The sequence below is a fragment of the Pholcus phalangioides genome, unplaced genomic scaffold, assembly GCF_987345545.1.
Source record: "Pholcus phalangioides strain wild (caught in Gottingen) unplaced genomic scaffold, Ppha-v1.0 ptg000017l_1, whole genome shotgun sequence".
Taxonomy (NCBI): Eukaryota; Metazoa; Arthropoda; class Arachnida; order Araneae; family Pholcidae; genus Pholcus; species Pholcus phalangioides.
In genome coordinates, this window is record NW_028301610.1 from 37,111,001 (window position 1) to 37,133,955 (window position 22,955).

Here is a 22,955-nt window from a genome sequence, read left to right on the forward strand (position 1 = left end):
GGTGAGACAAAAGTCAAATAAAATAATCACGCATCCCATATGTAAAGTGAGAAAACCCAAAAATAGGAAGAGGGGCATTAAAAAATTTGATTTTTCTGTATCCATTCTTTGTCACAAGTACCCTAGAGTTATTGTTACATGGAGTAGCAACTTCCATGTACCATGGTAAGGGTCATCATGTTCAATTCTTGAAGAGAGAGAAGGGAAAACTGGTATTTATGAAATTTTTTTTTTTTTACCTATAGCGAATGTTTCCTAATTTTGACCTCTCTATAACCAAATATTGTTGTATCTTTAACATTTTAACATTAACTATTTGACAATCACTTGCAAATCATTCTATATAGCGGGATTCTTGTTATAAGCCCTACTTGTTATACAGGGCTCAGCACGGATCATGGCCTCAAAACTAGTGACCAAATAATAACCAAAATATTTTTAGAAAGAGACCAAATGGACAATTTTTTTTGATTATTACCAAATTGAATGAATTGAAATTGAATTTAGTTTTTACTAAACTTTGCATTTCAATGGAACTCATCGAAATTGCTTTTCTTTACATAATAGTGTGAAATAATTAAATCAAACTCAGCTATGAGTTTCAAACTATGTGTGAGAGAGTAACTACATTACATCCTTTCTAAGTAACAGTAGCAATGCCTTTCCCCCATGTTGCTTTCCACAACCCATCTTAAAATCAATTTAAGCAGGAAAAACTTTAAAATGGGAAAAAATTTTCAAAGAAAGAAAAAAAATGAAACACACAATTTGATGAGAGAATTTGTCCCATCTATATACATTCCAGTGGATTTTTCATTCATGTTATGCTATGAATGACAGTATACAAAATGTACTCAAACTTTTTTTAACTAGTACAAATTTGATTTACATACCTAGGTTTGTATAATACATTCCAACAAATTTTAAGAAATTTACTATAATGATAAAAAACTATAAAATTAAATTTTTAACAATATTATTTTAAATTGTTAAATTAAATAAAGTATTTAAATTGTTAAATTAAATAAAGTATTTAAATTGTTAAATTAAATAAAGTATTTAAATTGTTAAATTAAATAAAGTATTTAAATTGTTAAATTAAATAAAGTATTTAAATTGTTAAATTAAATAAAGTATTTAAATTATTAAATTAACTACATTATTTTAATTATTATACGTTGAAGGAGGGACAATCCACCCTCCCCCAGCGTCAATGGCAGAGCCTACTGATGTATACATATATATATGATGTATATCAATTGTCATCGTGTAGCACCCCTAAGACCTTCAAGTCTATCTCCACCTATGGCTGGACTGGGAAGGGTGGGTGAGTCTACTCTTTTACAGGCAGAAGGGGAGGGCACCAAAATAATACTGCCCTTGGGTGATGGAGAAAATGAACCAGTTTTGAAATTGCTTGGTTTTTGAGAGAAAAACAAGAGTAAAAAAAATATATATTTTTCTTCTTTTAACACACAACATACACCCCTGCAAAGAAAAACCCACATTTACTCCTTTACCCAGAAACAGTATAATTTTGGCCCCTCCACCTGTAATTTTTAACAGAAAAAAAGACTCAGCGGCCTTCGCCAGTAAATTTCCTATGAACCTTGTAAGCACTAACGTGGTTTTTTCGTGCCAAGGAATCGCCGTTTTGCGGTGGTCAATTCAAGATGGCTGACAAAGGGCACATAAAATTACAAAAAATATATAATTTATAATATGAATCAACCTAATATGTGGCAATATGCAAAAATCGATAGAAATATATCGGGAAATACGGAAAATTAGGATAAAATGAACACAAAAATTCAACCAGTTTTGAAATTGCTTGGTTTTTGAGAGAAAAACAAGAGTAAAAAAAATATATATTTTTCTTCTTTTAACACACAACATACACCCCTGCAAAGAAAAACCCACATTTACTCCTTTACCCAGAAACAGTATAATTTTGGCCCCTCCACCTGTAATTTTTAACAGAAAAAAAGACTCAGCGGCCTTCGCCAGTAAATTTCCTATGAACCTTGTAAGCACTAACGTGGTTTTTTCGTGCCAAGGAATCGCCGTTTTGCGGTGGTCAATTCAAGATGGCTGACAAAGGGCACATAAAATTACAAAAAATATATAATTTATAATATGAATCAACCTAATATGCGGCAATATGCAAAAATCGATAGAAATATATCGGGAAATACGGAAAATTAGGATAAAATGAACACAAAAATTGAATCAACGACATACAGGGTTTATAAATGCGGTTGATACAGAGTTTATGGATGCTGCTGTCAGGGCTACCTATTTTAGCATGAAAAAAAAGTCGGCACGTTAGCATTGACTCCTCCCGTAATTTTCAACGAACAAAAACAGTGAATTCGCCCCACCCAGGGCACCCGATTTATCATGGCCGTGATACGATTTTTTTTTCTGGAGGGGAAACATAATTTTACTGCCCCTTGACTGTGAAATTTGATAATTTTGCAAAGGAATTTATTACCTTTTCTTAAATATACTATTCCATCAAAAATGCCATCCGAGGCATTGCCCCCTCTCATTTTTGGATCTGATCATGGTATGTAGCAACCCAGGCTGCAAGTACGAACAAAAATTTACTATCACTGGGGCTGGTATCCATTTTTTTTTAACAGAAAAAGAATAAACTCGGCACCCTTCTTCATTCAACACCCGTGGAACCAGACCCCCGCCCTCTCCTATTGGGGTCATAACAGCGACTCGAGACAAAAACGTTTCAATAACTTCCAAGGTCTAAAAAGGGGATTTTTTTTACACAACAACAAGAATGGAGTGCAAGATGTCGATAATAAGTCAACAATCTGTATCGTGATATGCTCTAAATTAAGTTACGGCCAGAAGCAGATAAAGGTCAGTTGACGGCCCCGGGCATAAAAAAATTAATATTAGGCCCCTTAAATTAGGAAAAAAATGTAAAGTAGGGGCCAAAGGCGTGCTCGATGTGCCCACCATTAAATCCGCCTCTATTTACAGCTCGCATGCATGTTAACTGAGTTTTATCAACCAGATGACCAATTTTCATCTGATTTAGAAACCCTTATGTTAAACTAAACGTTGAATTGTAGGATTCTGTGATCTTTTCATAAATAGTTCTCCTTTCGATCATATTTGGGGCTACGGTTTCTTGCTGAGATTTAAATCCAGTTAGAAAAATAGTACAAATTTTATTTCTAGATAGATCGAGATTTTCAATCGGATGATTTTTTTTCATTGTAAGTAAATTTGAAATACCTGTGAGCTTCTTTAACCTTGGCCAGCCACAAGAGTATTCTCCAAAGCGTATTAATAATATGCGTCTTTAATACATTTTGGTATTCTCCTGCTGCGCGTAAGTTAGTTTCTGCACGGGCTCTCTTAAATCGTCATTTCAAATAACATTATAAAAGTTAACAAAAGTAAAGACAGAACAAACAACAAATGTAACTTGCTCGATGCTCCAAGAAAGGAATTCGGCCCTTAGGACTAAAATTTTTTAAAACAAATAAAATAAAGGATCAATTGTAAAATAAGATGAAAATGAAACAAGTGAGCACTTTGGGAAGTAAGAAAGAATGGTAGTAGAGGGGAAAAAATTCTTCGTTGTAAGTATGCCTTTTATGCTAGTTTTCTTTCTGACCGGCTTTTCCATAAAATGATGACTTTTTAACCAAGGAGCTTTCATTCCAAGCTCCTTGAAATCAAGTTATGCTAACGTCACATGGTATGCTCCCGGAAGATAAGACACCTTCATATATAGGGGTTCCTTGTATATAGAGGTTCTACGGGAAGGGAGCTAACGATCATAGTTCAATGAAGAGAGGGAGAAAATTAGCGACCTTGAATCGGTAAAGTTCCTCCTTGAAGAAAAGAAAAACACTGACAGCAGAAAAGCGTGCGAGACCAAGGTTTTTGCTAAAAAAAAAAAGGTGGAAAAAGTGACCTGAACCTGAAAATATGCAATAAAAGTGACCAGTTTCTAAAAAGTGACCTGTGCCGAGCCCTGGTTATATCAGACTTTTACTGTGGTTTTATATACTAATTTATCTGATATCATTTAGTTTGATTAGCAAATTAACTAAAATTTCCAAGTAAAAAATCTACATGGAAATAAAATAAATTTTTAATACAGTTTGGGAGCACTGAACTACATCACATGAGCATTTGTGTCTCTCCTCAGGTCACGTGCCCTTCCAGGTTAAGGCCAGAGACTAAACTTATTCTATCAAATTATTAGCCAACAAACCCAACAGATTGATATACATAATAAATGTGCACAGATAGAAAGACTATCAGCCATATTCACCACAAGTTAACTTGTATGTGAATGTTAAAATAATCACTATCTTGAATATGGTATCTCCGGACAAAGTGATTTTTAACAAAATTCAATAAAAAAAGAGTAAGTGAAGTAAAAGTTCTGTCTCTTCAAAAAGGTTTCTTTAGCAATACATCAAAATGGTGCCAATGAAGTGGATAATTCATTTTCACATATTTTGAAACAATTTTTGAATTTCTTACCTGATTCCATAGGGAAGTTGTCCATCATTTGAATGCCACCAATCACAACTAAATGTGGATCAAATCCTTTCATTTGAGATGCAAAAATCTCTAAAGATGACAGTAAAGGATTCTGATGATCATTATGGATTATAAACCTGAAATATGCACAATAGTTTACCACTATAATCAACAAATTTTGTTTGTAAGTTACAGATAGAACAAAACTGGCCTATACACTTTGTTAAAAAAAAATGGGTAGGCTGTGTCGGTACATGGCTGTGTTTTAATGTGAATACATCATGGCAATGAATGGAGTTTAAAGAAAGATGGTTGTTTCAATTAATTGTAAATAGTCTACAATCAATTGTAAATAGTCTACAATCAATTGTGAATAGTCTACAATCAATTGTAAATAGTCTACAATCAATTGTGAATAGTCTACAATCAATTGTAAATAGTCTACACTCAATTTTATGAACCATTTACTGATTTTTCAAGTCTGATGAGTTCATAAAAATGAGTATCAACTTTATTATCACTATCACAACATTGGATGGTTTGACCATAAACTGAATTCTTATTTTAAAAACGATGCTTGGAGTGGAAATGGCTCAACATATCTGTTGCTAGCTTTTGACACACTCACAATAAGGCATTTGATATCCAGCATTAGTGACTTTTTGAAATCCTCACAATTTGTCCTGACCACCCAAATGCAATTTCCATGATTTTAAAATTATTTATTGACAATATCTTGTAATTTTTGTTGTATAGAAAGAATCATATTTTTTTTAAAAAATACATACTGTGTTCCCCAGCATGCCAGAAAAACTTGTATGTTCGGCATGCCTGGAAATGTGAATCAAATATTCCAGGTAATTCCTGAATATCTAGACACTGAGAATTAGTTGAATTGTTTGCTTTATACCTTCAGGGTCCTTTCTGTTTTAATAATTTCAGGGCTCCCACTCAAAAAATGAGAAAAAGTAGGAAAACGCAGGACTAAAAAGTAGGATGGGGGAGGGTAACCCCCTTAGACAACATAATCATAGCATAATGAAAAAAAATCCCTAAAAAAAAATTTTTTTTTGCAAAATTCAAATAATTAAAAAAAAAAAAAAGTTTAATTTTGAATTGACTTTTTTTTTTTTCATAGCACTATTTCAGTTTCTTATAAGATTGACTCAAGTCAAAGCAAAATGACAAATGACTTGTTTACAAAATCAATTTTTGGCCAAAACAGTGCACTAGCAACCACAGATAATTCTTTGCTGTCTCTCCTCATATACATATATTACATTCTTTTTGGAGTCTTTCAAAGTGCAGAGCTTATCAAGTTTCTTCGACAATGCACAGCAAATTTTGAAGTACGTTTTTTAAGAATGATGCTTATTTTTTAATAAAATTCCTTTGAGACCACTTTCAAAAGCACAGTGCAAAATGTGTAGATTACAAGATCCGATGTAAATAAGGCAAGGTGAACCAGATAGTTTTAATGCATTGTCCATAATTTTTTAAAGGGATTTGTTCACATTTTACTCTTCAATGCCAGTAATCATTTTTGACAAATGAAGCACTTCCATTTCTAGCTCTTTGCTGAGCATTGTAAATATTGTTTATGCCACTTCATGCCTTAAAAATTCAGAAGACAACTGAATGCTATTGGATAGCATCAGAATCACCAAACCTAGAATAGGCCTATGTATCCAACTGCTTTGAAATGCAAACTGTTGTTTCACTTATTTGCACCATAATTTTGAATGATAAATGTTAGTTACTGTCCAAGACCATGAAGTAATAAATGCAAAATTATTTTTCCATCCAGACAGAAGTTTTTAATGACTACTCTACTTTGTTGAACCCTCAAACTAAGCAAATGAAAAATCAATAAACCAAATGGTCCACATACACCCCCCCCCCCGCCTCAAATAACATGAAAAATGATACAATTTCTGCTTTGTCAGAATCATTAATTGCATTCTCCAACATTTGTAATATTTGGCAATATATCAACGATTTCCTGCTCAATTAAAATCAATTACACAAATTTCATCGATAGGATTTGGTAAAAAAGTAGGAAAAGTAGGACAAAACCGAGAAAGTGGGACAAAAGTAGGACATTTTACCAAATAGTAGGAAAAGTAGGACGAGCGGGAGCCCTGTAATTTGCATCCAGATAGTTCAAGCTTCATGTTTACTCCAACGACTGTAATCTTGATTCATTACAAATGTTAGAAACACTAAGCATATTTCTTTCAATAGTTAGACTATAGCTATTAAGTTAGTTCTTCCAAAATTTGGCAAGTTGAATGGAAATACAAAGCAAATAGAATCACAAAGTATTTTAGCATTTCTGAATCATGTGTACAAGATTATAAGCAGTGCAAAGGTTCAAGAATTGCAGGCAAAACATGATGCTGAAATACAAGAGTGACAACAAATTCTATCAGTTCTTTAACATGCAAGAAAAAAAGTGTGAAACATTTTTATTAACAATCTGCAACATCCCCATTCAAATAAAATGTCAATGAAATACTGAAAACGTAGGTAAAAAGGAAATTGGTAGCCTATATGGAACATTTTAGAGAGAATGGCTTCTAAATGGGATAAAAGGTTTCACAAATTCATGGCTGTAAAGGAATACCAGTTCAATGCTAATAATAGTGTTCTGAATGCAGAGCCAAAACTAGGGAAGGGCAGGTAGGATTAGGTGCCATGGATGCTGGACCAGGAGGGGAGTCGAGATTACTCTTTTTGATGATGTCTGCAACACTTTCTCACATGCATATGGACCTCAATTCATTACAACTGCAAGCAACAATTGAACTTTTCCATCACAAAAAACTCAAGTCAATAGAATCATTGCCCTATTTTATTTGCAAGTAGCACAAACACCTGAAGTTGCCAGGAAATGTCATAAATGCACAGTGTGACATTTATAGTGTTTATAAGGATATCTGAACATCTTTCCAAGTTCAGACCGATAAAATAATAGTCACCAATTCAAGTGAATTGTTGGAGAATTGGTGCTTTTACTGTTTATAGCTGGAGGTGATAATCAAATTTGGTAATATATCTATAGATACGTGTTGATTTTTTTGTTTACCAAAGATTAACTTGTGCAGTGCAAGCCCCTGCTATTCCGTCATCTTATATACAGTCAAATCCGTCATAGTGAACTTCTAGATAACAAATTTTTTGGTCACTAGAATTTCATAACAGTTTGACAGTGCTATCACCAAATATAATAGTATACTAACAATTAATTAATGTCTTACCTTATTTTTGGATTATAATCAATCTGTTGAGAGCAAAATGCACAGAAAACCTTCACAATTTATGTGATTGAATTTTTATCATGTGGATTTTTGAGGAAAAATCATGTGACTAAAAAGAGTCCCACGTTTGACCAAAATGGGAGTTGATTGAGCTAAATTGATCTACTGGTAGATAGCAATCTATAAGGAGATTCTATCTCACCAAACAGAAGAAAACTTGATCTCACAGAAAGCAGTTTTTTCAGCATTGATTTGTCTCAAAAATGGGTTTTCTCATAGTTAGAGGAAACTATTTCTTTTACCTCTGTAATGAAAAGAGACAATAGGTCGCACACATGCACAAAGAGTAACTCCATCTTATATATATCAATGTCTGAATATATCCAACACTATCTGCAGATAATGCAGCCAGCAGAGGGTTCATGAGCAATTGACATGTGATGTTATGGTGCAGCAATAAAGTGACCTTTTGCTACAAGATTTTGATCATTTTTCGTTTCAAGTGAGCAATTTGATTCTTTTTTATTTTTGTAGAGTGTAGAGCATTATTTCTTAATCTAAGTTTATCAAGTATTTCAATTAGTTTCCTCTGACATGATCCTGCCTCTTTAACCAGGGAAATGGCTAAAATCCCCCAATGGATGAAATCAACATGTACAGTTGATATATAAGAAAAAGGTGTGGTCGCTGTGCCGCTGTGGTGGTCGAGTGGTTATAGTGACGGACTCGCGATGCGAGGATCCGGGTTCGAACCCCACAGTGGTGGTCGGCTGAAGTTGGTTTTCTGTGGTTCCCAACTTCAAGGCGCAAATGCGAGCTGATCTCCCCATTAAAAAGTCTCGCCACAGAGAGCAACAGTCCTACAACGATAAATCATTCAATCATAACACTTCACTCATAGTTAGAAAAACTAGTGCCAGATGGCAGCACTACACATAACAAGCATTACAGAGAAACAACAAAACTTAACGTCAGGTTTCACTACACGTACACGCACATTCCCGCATGTACCGATTCGTTGGGGGGTTCCGGGGGGGGGGGGGGGGTGTGGTGTAGTAGTAGTAGTAGGTAGGGCCTCCAAAAAATGGCTCGGGGATCCATGATGTTCTTAAGTCAGCCACCTCGTTGGGCAATTTGCCTGTTGTGGCGTTGTATTTGTATAAGTATCCTATATTTTATTTAAATGTAAAAAAAAATTGTCTAAAAATTTCCTGAGAAATTTTTAATGCAGTTAATGAAAAAGACTATATGCCCTAATTGAAAATGTTAACTTTCTTCCACCCACCAATCACAACTACGCTACCTCTGTTGAGTGGTAATCTTACATATGAACAAGTTTTCATAGAACACAATTAATGTTCATTAAAACTGTACCACCATGGATGTGGTCTCAAGAAACTTATTTAGAACCGCATGGTGATAACAATTATTAATTTACTTATCTGACTCCATGGATTGTCACTACTCAAGATCTTGATAATCAAACAATTAATTTATTAAAAACATAACATGTTAAAAAATGTATAACTTAAAACGGATAACTGGAATACATAATGTAAAAAGTTAAATACGGAAAAAGGGGGAAGAGCGAGTTGTCAACTGCATTTTATGCAATACTAGCGGTGATGTGACATCGACATAACATAAGGTGCGATGATGTTACAGCAACATAAAATATTTACAGCGACACCTACAAAACATTGTAACAGATTGCTTGAAAATTTGCTGATTCAATATCAAAATAAAATTGAAAGTTTTGAAAATGATAACACATTATGTAAAAAAATTAAAGACGAATGCGTTAGATAAATATGTTTACTGTATTTTGCCTCGCTACACAATGTTGATACACAAAGCCTTTTTTAACTCAGCATGCAGAATTTGATCATTTTTGTCATATCACTGCCATTTTTTGCACGGGGTTGATAAGACTGGGACCAAAAATTTATTGCTGATTCCAAATGGCAGCCTTTTTTTTATACTGACCAAGAGGTTGGTGCACTAACCCTTAGATGCGGGACTCCCTGCAATAGCAATCTTTTTGCCCAGAAATCTGCACTGAATAATGTAAAAGATTACTACCATAGGTCTATGCAATAAAGATAATTTCCTGCATGTAGCAAAACTCTGAGTACATAGAAGCATTTTTGGTAGTGTGTGGTAGTACAATGCATAGAGCGGAGAGGGAACATTGCTTATTGCTGATATTTTATGCACTCTCTCAGACCAATTAAAGAAACTCACAATTTTAACTTCAAACAGCTAAACATAGACATTTGCCAAACTAGGATTTGAAGCCAGACATGTTGAATTGAAAAGAATCAGTTGCTAGATAGTAGTTTTTAATAAAAAATTAAAAAAACAAACAACAAAAAAATAGCAATAATAAGTCTAGTACCGATTTGCTCTAGGAGCTGTAAATGCACCCCAACTTAGCCCAGCTGGATACTCAAGAAGGAGATGAACATCTTCAGCTTCTGTGATTGGACCAGATATTTTAACATCTGCAGAGAAAAGAGGAACACTGCTCTTGGATACCTGAGCACCAAGCAGAACCTTGCCGCCTTCTTTTGCAAAGCGGTTTGCCATAACAGCTGCATTACCACCAATTTCATGTCTAGATCCATCAGCTTTTTCTGATGCAGCAACCAGCTCCGCAAATAAAGTGGCATTTCTTATATAGCGTCTGAAACAGAAGCAAATGAGATTCTATTCAGGAATATGTTCACAGTAAAAATTTTATGGAAAAATTATTAGGAATATTTAAAATATAAAATAGCTTCATCTAAATTTAATACAGGGTACAGTGAAAATCTTATGTTAAGGATAATCACCTATATAATAATAGTACTCTCTAGTCCCGATGCACTTTTCATAGTGTTTAATACCGTAAACTATACTCTCGCTAATACGTCATATATCAGACCAGGGTATGCTAGATTACTAAAATTCTTGGATCACTGGAAGTTAGTTGAAAAAGGATATTTAAATAATATGGACTTCTGCACATAGACGCACAGTGATATTTTTCTTTCTCCATGCTCGAAACAAAAATTGGATTATGGATGGGCTAGTGCACGGCTGGTTTATTAAGAGTCTACTATGCTTTCCCTCTATACTATAACAATATATTTCTCCAGTTGCTTGGATATCGTTATATAGGCATTTTACTGCACGAGCATAATTATTACTTTCTTTAATTAACTTGGAAAATTTCTTTCAGAGTAGACTATTTGTACTTAATTTACACATGATGGTTATCTGTTGTTTAAAACTCTGGTGCACAGGGAACTTCACCACAGCGATAACACTGCACAACACTGATTTTGGTGCCGAGTTTTTTTATAACTGACGTTATGTCTACTTCATGTGCTGGAAGCGAATATGACATTAGTTTTCACCCATCAGCTCTTGTTTGCAAGATATGAAAATAGTGTTATTCATGTTAACACATTAAATTAGACTTAGGGTATAGGTGTTAAATTTAAAAAAATTTTTTAATTAATTTCTATCATTTCAATTGATTGAAAAAATACAGCAACACTCCTGTAAATCTACAATAGCTTAATTAAAAATTACAAATGAAAAGAGTGAGATAAAAACAAAAGGAAGAGTTATTCTTTTCCATTCCAAAAACTTCTTTTGTTTGAAATTCTTCAGTGAACTTTGTTTCATGGTCTATTTGCAGATTTCAATAGTAATCTGCCATCATATGAGTGTCCCATCTGCCCTAGTATCGATCTCCATGCCCAAGTGGCGCAATGGAGCTTTCATGAATTGTTTTATTAAACCTAGCTTTATATGCAGTGGAGGCAAGACGATTCTGTCTCGTCTGGCTAAGGGTTCATGTATGACATTTATTTTTCCAGCAGCCATGTTCTCTCTTGTAGGCCACTCTTTTCTTATCCAGTGGTATTGTTTGGCTCCATTATCCAATAGCCACAAAAAGCAAGGATATTTTGTGTAGTCCCTTTGCTGACCAAGAAGAAAGTTAACCATTAAGTTCACACAAATTACTAATTGATGTTTGTGAAACTTAATCTTCTTCATGACCAAGCAATAGTATTGTATTCCTCTTTCATTTTGGTTGTGTGAGCAATGGGTAATTGACCTTTATTTGTTACTATGGTGTAAAAGTAATACCTGAATATGGGAGCTATGTAAGAGCATTATTGTGTTGGTGAAACTTAACAGTGTGCTTGTGTGTGTGTGAAGTGTTTTGTGTTTAATAGGTGGTGCCATCTATTCCCCAAAATGCTAATGTGTATTTGAAACTTGATGTATACATTTATGTTATATGTGTGTTATAGTTTGTGATCGTTTTGCAACAGAGCTTTTTTCACAGGGGCGATAGCCAACTCAAAGTTGGAATACATTAGTAAATCGTAGTTAGTTGATTACCACTGTGCAATTATATGAATCCTGATTTTTGCCATAGGCAAAATCCAAGGAGGGCATGGGGGCCTTGTGCTCCTTGAAAGACTGATTTTGCGTACACACCATTCAAGATTTAAAAAAATGTGCATTTGCTATCTTGTAGGAATGAAGAAAATTTACGCGTATAGACGCTATCTTTGAATGCCGGTAGATAGCAGCAAAAGTACCATAACTTCAGGTATGTACCCTGCAGGGGGGAAAATCTCTCTGAAATTGGAAAATTCGGTACACGATCCTTCATTCAGGGACACATCTCATCTAATTCTTCAACACAACCTATGCTTATATCAATACAATACAGTACAGTAAATTGCTTGAAAGTAGTAAAATTACTTTTCAAGGTCACATGATCATGATATATGGAAGAAAGAGGGGAAAAGATGGAGAGGTTTTTTTTCTTCATATATTTTTTATTCCTTACAGAATGTGTGAACCAAATTTCTATTGTTTTTTTTTTTGAAATTCTGGGTATTTGATGTATAATATTCTTAGACTTTAAGAAAGTATTTGATTTCGTAAACCCCAAAATTTTACTTAAAAAACTCGCTCTCTATGGAATTCGTGGTGTAGCATTAAAGTTGTTTGAGAGTTACGTCTCAAACAGGAAACAATTTTGTAAATATCGGAGCGTACAACTCTAGTGTCAACATCGTCACTTGCGGGGTACCTCAGGGATCTTGCCTCGGACAACTTTTATTTCTGGTCTATGCCAATGATATGTATAAAATATTCAGAAATTGCAAAGTGTTTATGTATGCAGATGACACGACCCTTTTAAATTCAGGAAAACAAATTCCTCAAATCATAGATGAACTCAACTACGATATGAACTAATTAAGCACCTTGGCTATCAGTAAATAAGCTACAACTTAATATTTCTAAATCAGTTTGCATACTTTCCAGACCTTGGCAAAAGCCGTTGGACACTGTGCCATTGCCAATAAAATTTGAACAGGACGAGTTAAAGTTTGTCGATTTGGTTAAATACCTCAGAGTTTTAATTGATGAGCATCTTTCATGGGGTCTAACCATATACTGAAAGTCAGCAAATCAGTGCATGTTATATTTTTCACTATTTTTCTCTAAATTAGCTTATTGCTTGGAAGTATGGTCATCTGCCACTTAAACATCTCTACAACCCCTGATAATTGCTCAAAAGAAAATATTGAGGGTGATGAGCTTTGCCTCATTTAATGAGCATGCAGCTTCTCTTTTTAAACTATATGGAATTCTTCCGTTAGATAGCTTGGTAAAATATCGATTAGCTATAATAATGTATGAATCACTAAATAAATCAACAAATATTCCCTCTTTTCTTATCCCTGAACACGGATATCCAGCAAGATTCTCCTCCAGAAACTGTATCCCGACCCAGACAGCGAGAACAAATTTCAAGAAAAATATGGTTTTCTTCCGGGGTATTTACATTTGGAATTCTATGCCATTGAGTGTTCGAAATAAATCCTTAGCATTGTTCAAAATGACTGTATTTAACCATCTTTTGGATGAAAATCTCGTGGAATGAACAGTGCGGACGTGCTCGTCTGTACATATGTACAAAAGCACTTGTTATCGCTGATAAGAGGTTTTCTTTTCCTTCACCCCCTCTCCTCTCGCCAAAAAACTATTTTCTTTAAATACTATCTTTGTAAATGTTTCTCACTTTACACATTCTGTTTCTAATTACATTTTTAATTGGGTTGCTTTATTTTTGAAATATATGACATCCATATTTGTTATGGGCATCTTTTTCTCAGCCACCTCGCTGGGCATTTTGCCTGTTGTGGTGTTGTATTTGTATTTATTGTATTTTTAGCACCTGTTCTCCATAACCAAACTGTTGAAGTGACAATACCGGATTTTCTAATCAGCATGGGATCTCCCATTCATGTCCTTATCAGTTTTTACCCTTACTTACATACTTATTTTCTTCTTGAGTGATATAAGAGGTTTTAAGTTAGTCAAATAATCACTACCCGAAATAGGTAGGCTGCATAAGTAAGAAAGAATGGAACAGTGGTAAAGGGGATAAGAAAAGAACGATTAGCAAAATATTTTGGAAAATAAAATGATGATAGAGTGATGGAAGGAGTATAATAGTCATTGAAAATTAGCCTTATAATTTTCTTCTGTAGTGATATGATAGGTTTTAAGTTAGTCAAATAGTCACTACGTATAATAAGTAAGAATGGAATAATGAGTAGTAGAGGATGATTAAAAAAGAGTGATTATTATTTTAGAAAATAAAATTTATACATTGTAAATCTTAATTTGATTTGTAGATTATGAGCATGGGATTTCCGTTTTATATCAGAGTCAATACAAATACCCAGATATTTTATGGTATTCATTTGTTCTAATTTATGACAGTTACAATCGGTGTTAATGTTACATATAGGTTTATGAAGCATAAAGTCAAGATTCAAAGCAGGAATGTTATGTAAAGAATAGTTAAATAGTTAATGTATTTAGTTTCAGCTGTATTTGCGTGAAACCAGTCTCTAGTTTTATGTCAGAATTTACTGTATTTTGAAGAGATTCATAAGAAGTAGCAGAGTAAAGAACAACTGTATCATCAGAAAACGTGATTATCTTGCCACTAATTTTTAGATCACATAAAGCATTTATGAATATATTGAAGAGCAGGAGAGGGGGGGGGCAAGAACAGATCTCTCAGGTACTCCTTGGTTAATAACCCTGAAGATCTTTGGTGCAGCAGGAAAGTGCTTTTTCAACCTGGGCTACAGCACTCAAGAGATTCATCGATAAGGCCTTACTCAGAACAACTTGCCTTATCGCTTCTTGTGTAGATGAGCTTCTCCACTGTACCATGAGGCAATAAGAGTGCAGCAAACATCATAAGATTCTGAACAATGATGAATCGATGACTCCTACCACTCTCTCAAGTGAATGTCTCTGCCAACAGAAGAGGGAGTATGTCTGGACATGAATGACACAGTGGAAATGGCAATTGCATCTACAACTCAATCCCCAAAGTAGAATATGCCAAAATCTGTGGCGTACGTCGCAGAACAATCAGTGCTACTGCAAAACAATCTGGAAGGATTTTAAAAAGTGTAGAAAACACTATTATAGGAATTTTTATTCTAGAACATTTCCAGTTGGTTGCAGAATAATGCAAAAATATTCTGCTTTGGGGAACTCAATCCTATAAAAGAACTACAGTGGAGTTCTGATAACCTGAGCTCCAGTAAACAAAGGTCCACTTAAATCTGAGGTGGCTTCAAATGTCCACCATGCTTTTTCTTGGTATCTGGGAATGTTTAATTTCCCAGATCCTTATACAACAAAAATATGTTATGGCCGAATTACCAATATATGGTATACTGCTATTTGGTGACTATTTTTTCACCATCAGACCTGATTCGTTAGGGTTACCAGCAGGATAAGAATACCTAAAAATGTTTGAAAATTTGCCGGGGAAGGGGGGGGGGGGGTTGATAATGTGATATATTGCTGTTTTGGTATAGTCAAGGACTTGGCAACAAAAAGGTAAACTGCACACAGTGGATCTTGCTTGCAACATTCCCGCTTAGAACATTTTCCTGCTTAGTACGACTCATTTTAGTGGTCCAGACTTTTACTAATTTTTCCCAATCTCTCATCAAGATTTCCTGTTTAAAGCATTTTCCCACTTGAATTTTCTCATGACAGTTTTTTGGAAAATGTTATAAGCAGGATTCACTGTATTGGGAATTAATCATCATCATATTCTAGAACTTACGTGCAGAAAAAGCAGTAAATCAATAGTTATTTCAGTTAAAAAACAACATTCTTCACCTCTGAACACCTTTTATTCTTCTGCAAGAATCAACTCCACCTATTTACTACCTAAATCTATAAAACGATCGGTAAGAAACATTTTTCATATCTTGTTCCTAAATTCTATAACTCTCTCTGCCTAATCAACTCTTTAACAATAATACTTCATTATTAGTCTTAAAAAATTAAAATGCTACCTGTTTTCAATAAATAATATTGAAGAGTTTTTTTAGGATAAATTTCCTCTTTCTATAACTTTCTTCTTCTCTCTTACTTCATTTGGACCTACTTTACATTAAAATGAACTTTCAGTTTTTTTTCTACAATCAGAATATTATCACCACATGCCTGCAGCCACCATGACCTATCAATTCATATACTGTGTTATTTTTTTAATCTTTTTATTTATTTATTTATATGCTTACATGATTCATACCAAATTGTAATTTGTGATTGCCAGTAAGGACCATTTGACTTCTTGGTAATTTTTTTCCCTTTTCTCTGTATTCCACATTTCTCACTAATAAAGTATTGTTGTTGTTAAAAAAAAAAATTAATGGTGAAAGCCACATTCCGGGTTTTACTTTTGATTTAACTCAGAGAAGATAATGTTTGCTTGATTAGTATTAAAGCAGAATGTTTTGCATTGTTCTGCAATGAACCCTTGGCCGCGCGACTGGAAATGTTCTGTAGTAAAAATTTCCATAATAATATTTTATACATTTTTCTTAAAATTCTTCCAGACTGTTATGCACCACTGATTGTTTGTGACAAATGTCGCACGTTTCAACACATTTTGCTTTGGGGCTGGTTCAATCAACTCAGATTCAGAGGCAAATTTATGGTTTTGTCTGTCAGGGATTCTCAATCTGAGAGCCTCCAACCTTTGTCAGGGAGCAGTGGACCTGACAAGGGTTTTTTGAAGAGATTTTTTGTTAAACTGCTCTGGAGAACCATGGTTAAGAGTTGATTAGGGAAAGGGGAGCAGCAGGTGGGAAAAGTTTGAGAATTCCTGCTGTAGGCTAAACAAATTTTGCAACCCTACTCCCATTCCAGTCTAATTTCCTTTCTCACTGATTCCAAAAATTTGCCTCCAAATCCAAACTTTCAGCCCTGGGCTATAGCCCGCTTAGCAACTCCCCCCCCCCCATGTAAATATACCTTGGCTCAGATTTTCTGGACTCTACTGATGATTGAAATTCATGAACACAACCATACTGTGTAAATCCTATCTAATGATCCTATATAACGAATTCTATAGGCCTATCCTCTACAATAATAATCATCTATAGAACAATATTACACTTTCTACTACTTCATTGCATACCAACTCTGATCGTATTGCCCTATAGCAGCATTTCTCAACCTATGATCTGAGGTGGTCCACGACGATAACATAAGTGGTCCGCAGGCAGACATAATAATTCTTTTTCTAACTGAATGAAAAATTATTCAGCTGTTGTAATATTGAAATCAGTAATAGGCAGATGGGTTCAAATAAAAATTCTTTGTTCATACTTATGTTTATTATACCTCATCAAGGAAAATGCAGGAAATTGTGATCCTAAATACTGGATATCACTAACAGTAGCCAAAAAATGTGTTTAACCCTTTCCAGCACGGTGTTCCCATAGTGAAACCACCTTTTCAAAATTCCATCAAAAAATAACTAATTTTTGCACAGGAATCATTTAAATCCTATTAACTAGCTTAAGAGTTAGATTTTCTGTCAGAGATGGCAGCATCGTGATGGTTTTGTTTCGCCAGTGGTAAAAAAATCTGCCATTTTCCCTATTTTTATGATACTTGTTTTAAAAAACTTATTTCCTAATAAAAATTTTTTTTCAGAATTGAAGATGGTTTTTTTTTATAGAAATTTGCTTTATTTGTTGAAATCAAGCCATTCAATAAACTTAAGAATAGGTTAAAATCAAATTATGGAAGGTTTAAAAAGGTGGTTCCATACTGAGGACACCACACACCTAGAGCAATGAGATACCTCAAGTATGTCGTCAGTATGAAACCACCACTCTGAGACGAAGCGACCTTGTTTTTCTTCATTTTCTAACCACTTTCTTGTTTACTAAAAATGGGTGACAGCAGCAACGGTGTTGAAACATTTCAGATGTGTATTTGTGGAGAAGTTTTGGGGTTAGAATGGAAGACACAACATGTTATTTTTGTCCCACACATAACAATTCTTTCATTCTAGTGGTTTTAGAGTGGCTGCTGACGACAAATTTCTATGCTCTCTCTCTCTATTGTTTTAATTTTATTTTCTGGAATTTCTTTTGCTTTGAGTTCCCTACTAGATTATTGTGCATTTATTACTTTTATTGGTGGTGAAGTCCCTATAAAATTCCTTAGCACAGAGGAAGCAATATTATACTACCGTATATACTCATGTATAAGCCGACCCCCCTACTTCAGGACCACCAAAACCGCAATAAATTGAAAACCTGTGTATACGCCGACTCCAAAAAATCCGTGCATTTCAGAGAAAAAAAATTCTTATATTTCCATGCAAAATGAATAGCTTACGGAAATTTACAATAGAAAATGATTCACTCTTTTTAAACCGTTTCTTCTGAGTCTCCAAGCTCATCGTAATCCATCAGATAATCATAGAGGGTGCGGCATCGCCCCTATGATGGGTACGCTGTCATGGCCATTGTCACTTTCAAAGAGGATATCATCTTCAGTTCCGTCCATCGCATTGCTGATGCAACACTTTTTGAAGGATCGGATGATAATTTCGGTGGAGACAGAATTCCACGCCTCATGTACCCAATGTCAGGTTTCTTCAAGGCACCACCTTTTGTGGTTTCTTTATCATCGGAACTCATCCATTTGATCCACAAATTCCTCAAACAGTCTTTGAAAGGCTTGTTGATGCTTACATAAGGCTTTACAATCGACGTTAGCCCACATGGTATCAAAGTCAATGATGTTTTCGATTTCTTTGCCTTGTCTTTGACATTTTCAGGGGTTTGAACATATCCCACACCAATAATGCCGGTTTCTCGAACACTGCTACAAAAATAACTAGGCTACTGATTGTGCGGGGTCGATATTTTCTCATCAAAAACTGACCCGAGTATAAGCTGACCCCCCCCCCCCCACTTGAGGAACAAATTTTTCCACAAAAAAACTCGGCTTATACACAAGTATATACGGTAATTTCAGAGCTTCCCTCTGATCCAGAGTCTAATGCATCTGATGAAACCCAAGATGAAGAAAATAAGATACAGCTTACTGCATGGATGATGAAAAAAAATGATGCTGATGCACTTATACACTTCCCCACAATGCCTGGATCTTCTTGACGATTTTCGATGGTTCGGGAGAAAAAAGCAAGAACCAAAACCCAGATTTCAAGGAAGAAGTGTGACTATCTCAAAAAATTCTATCAATACCGGATACATTGCTAATCTCGATGTTCTTATTCTTTTTTTTTCCATGCCACTGATGGAAAATTTGGCATTTCGAACAAATTCATATGCTATTCAAGAAGGAAAATTTACACTGTCATCTCATTGAAAGAGATGTACCGGCTATCAATATGCTTATGTTGATCATTTTGGCCTACAAAATCGGTGGAAAGGGAATTTTTTAAACAAAATGTTGCTTTTCCTGCATTACACCCTAAATCACAGAAAAATTACGGAAAAAACATTTTATATGGCAAATATGCGAGATGAATATTAGTATATAAAGCCCAGAGATTCCCCTGATGCGCTATAATATGTCAAATACCCAGAATTTCAGGAAAGGACAGAAGAACCATAAAATTTTTTTTGTGTATGCGTCCCAGTTTTGAGAAAAAAGTAACAAGAGAAAAACCTCTCTCTACCAACTTTTTTTCCTTCTCCTCACCATATATCATGATTGTGCAATGTTGTGTCCTTGAAAAGTAGTTCCACTACTTTTAAATACAAAGTACTATACTGTATTGGCATAGGGTGACCAGATGAAGTGCCTGCAAAATCGGAACATCCATTAATAATTACTAGGGCAAAACCTGGACATCTTCAAAACTTTCATTTGGTAGTCATTACGCCTACAGTGTAGAATTGCAAACTAACAATTTTGTGTATTACGAAAATATTATCACGCTACTTCTACACAGAGGCACAAAAACGAGTAAAACATCAGGATGTGGGAGCCCATGGTTGCCAGACATCTTGTTTTCGCATGATTCGCCGTGAAGAGTGAGATGCGTTACACTATATACTCATAAATTACTGTGGGGGGGGGGGGAACTTAAGTACTCTGTCCCATATTATAACGTGTATGCTTCTTCGACCCTCTGTTTATGAACTTACTAATTTGTTTCAGAAGTCTGCTCATAAACCTAAATAGTTCCCCCTCATAGATATCAAAGATTAAAATCAATTCTGATTTTGCATGCATACGTATGTCAAATTTGCTGTAAGTGTAAGGGTGCTCTTCTTTTGATGTGTACAGGCAGTGCTCGTGACTAGAAAAATGTTGAAGACCTCTGCCCTAGGGGTTAGTGTAAAAAAACAAAAAATGATGAGAACCATTCCTGGTTCCAGGGCTGCAGCCCTGTCAGCCCCATCCTTGTGTGGGGGCCATGACAATAGTACTATAATAGTAGTTCAGTTACTGTGTAATATTTTAGTCAGTCTAGGTATATTGAAAATGAACGATCTCTAAGGACAATGATATGCTATTGCTAGATTTAAAATTTTAGAAATTAAAATATTCAGTAAAAATTAATAAAGTTTTTTTCAGTTTTCACATTAAAAACATAATCTTGTCTGAAGGCTCCCCCTACCCCTTGTGCACTCCAGTGGTAACTGGAAGAGTAACAGCAAAAATTTCCGGATACAAGAATCAACTGCTCATAAGAATCAAAATGGCTGAAAAAAAATGTGATTCTTATAAACGGCAGCTACAGTATTACTCTCTAGTCCCAATGCACCTTTGATATTGTTAACATATTCCTTCTATAATGATAACTTCTTTATAACGATATATTTATCCAGTCCCTTGAGTAAGCTATCGTTATATAGGTGTTTCACCATATATCAGGGCTGGAAAAATCCCAGTCGCCAGGGCAACTTAAAAATTGAGATTGGCACTAATTATTTTTTTTTGATAAGTGAATTGTAGTCTCAGGACCACAGAATTTTCTGAAATTATGTATGTCTGTCTGCTTGCAAGGAAAGGGATCCCTAAGTCTCGTAGAAGTCAAAGAATGCACTATTTTGGATCAATTTTGTTAGGAGGGGAATGGTCAACGTCTGAGAAAGTTTGGCAGCGCCTAAGTATTTTCCTGATTTGTCAAGCCCTGCTGTATATGAAGCAACAGGAAGTGATCAGAAACAAAAAAGATACAATGTCTTACTCAGCGGCAGCTCCATGCTGAAAGAAGTAAGTGAAAACCTTGAGAAGCTCTTCTCTTGTGTTAATCGTATAGTAATGCTCTGGAATCAATGGAGGCGAAGTTTGCAATACTTCAGTACTCTGCACTATGATATCTTTGCATGATCCAAACCCAACGGCTATGCGTAAATCTGGATTTATGCTAGCTCCAGATTCAGCTTCGAGAAGAGCTGAAAGAGTGCTATTGAGCACTGACTGCTTGACATCATCTTGATACTTCTCATATACAATACAGAGAGTTAACATAATAATGGGGATCATGAATGCTCCCATTGCTTTCCATATCGGAGGCCCGGACTTCTTTGGCTTTTGAACTTGATGGAGTTGAAATAATCGCATGTCTTTCCTCCTCTTACTTCTTCCAACCATGATTAGAAAATTAAAAGATCTATGAACAGCAGTTAAAGGAAATAACGAGCATACTGACTTTTTATGAGATGTTGATGGAATGTTGCAATGTTAATAATTTTCATTTGAGATCACGATCCACATGGAATAAGTAAAATAGCAACCATCGCATTCGTGCAGCAGAGAAGAAATAGACACGCAGCAAAGACTAGATGGTGCCACAGCTGCTGTTTACCAATACAATTTGCTGCACCCGGCGAACGGTCTTTGAGTTCCGCCTTTAAACGTTGAAAAAGGAGCAGTGATAAGCTACTGTGTTTCTTTTTTTACCGATAGTGACTTATCTCTATTTATCTCTCACTTATTTTTTTTTATAATTTTTTTACCGAAAACTGCTGAATACTGAAAAAACTATGAAAAATTTTGTTTTCAATTAAAAAATGCATCAGTTGCGTGATTTATCGACACAAAATTATTTTCAAGTCTATTTTTAAAGATATTCATCATTAGTCTTTAATTTACAGTTTGTCCCGTTTTTTCTCTTAACTTGGCGACATTTTGTTGGCGTGATTTTGATCTGTTTGTAGCTACGACAGTTGAATCGATGGTAACCCCAAAAAATTGGATGTCAGCAACTTTGGGAAACAATTGGCAGTAATTCTCGACTGTTGGCGTTATTTGGCATTATGTCCCGCTGTTATTTTCATAAAATATGGTAGAAATTGGTTTTTTTGAATAAGCCGTTTTTGATGACGTAACAAGTACGTCATTAGGGGGTAGGGGAATGTCTAATTTTTGGCTATGTCGCCGTGGAGGTTCGGGAATTGTGCCCTATCAAAATTAAATTACATAACGATTGCAATGTTAAAATAAAAAAATACAGTTTACGCCACTAATGTGATCATATCATCACTCTGGGTTTTTGGCAAAAATAACCGCAATCTGCAAAACCCCTTTATGCTAAGCAATGACCATACACCCTATTCAGAGAAAAAACACGGGACAGTTCCGTTTTTTTAATCGAAACTGATAACAAAACCCGGATGTTTTATCTAAAAAATCTTGAAAAATGATCACAAAAAATGTCATGAAACCTTAAAAAAGAGTCTTAAAAATTACAAATTTCTTTACAAAGCGATTTTTTATAGTCGGTTTTTTCTAAATCCCATCTAAATTTATGCTCAACAT

At 34.9% G+C, this 22,955-nt stretch overlaps 1 protein-coding gene across 1 annotated transcript in view; it reads right to left on the reverse strand.

The window, feature by feature from the left end:
• LOC149072975 (ADP-dependent glucokinase) overlaps positions 1–22,104 on the reverse strand; it is a 32,538-nt gene extending 10,434 nt beyond the window's left edge. Inside the window, exons 1-3 of the mRNA XM_089247073.1 lie at positions 21,382–22,104; positions 10,186–10,473; positions 4,528–4,664 (exon numbers count right to left, since the gene is read on the reverse strand). Coding sequence (XP_089103199.1) covers positions 4,528–4,664; positions 10,186–10,473; positions 21,382–21,788 — 832 coding nt within the window. The 5' untranslated portion in view covers positions 21,789–22,104. The remainder of the gene's footprint in view (positions 1–4,527; positions 4,665–10,185; positions 10,474–21,381) is intronic.
• Positions 22,105–22,955: the final 851 nt, after the last annotated feature.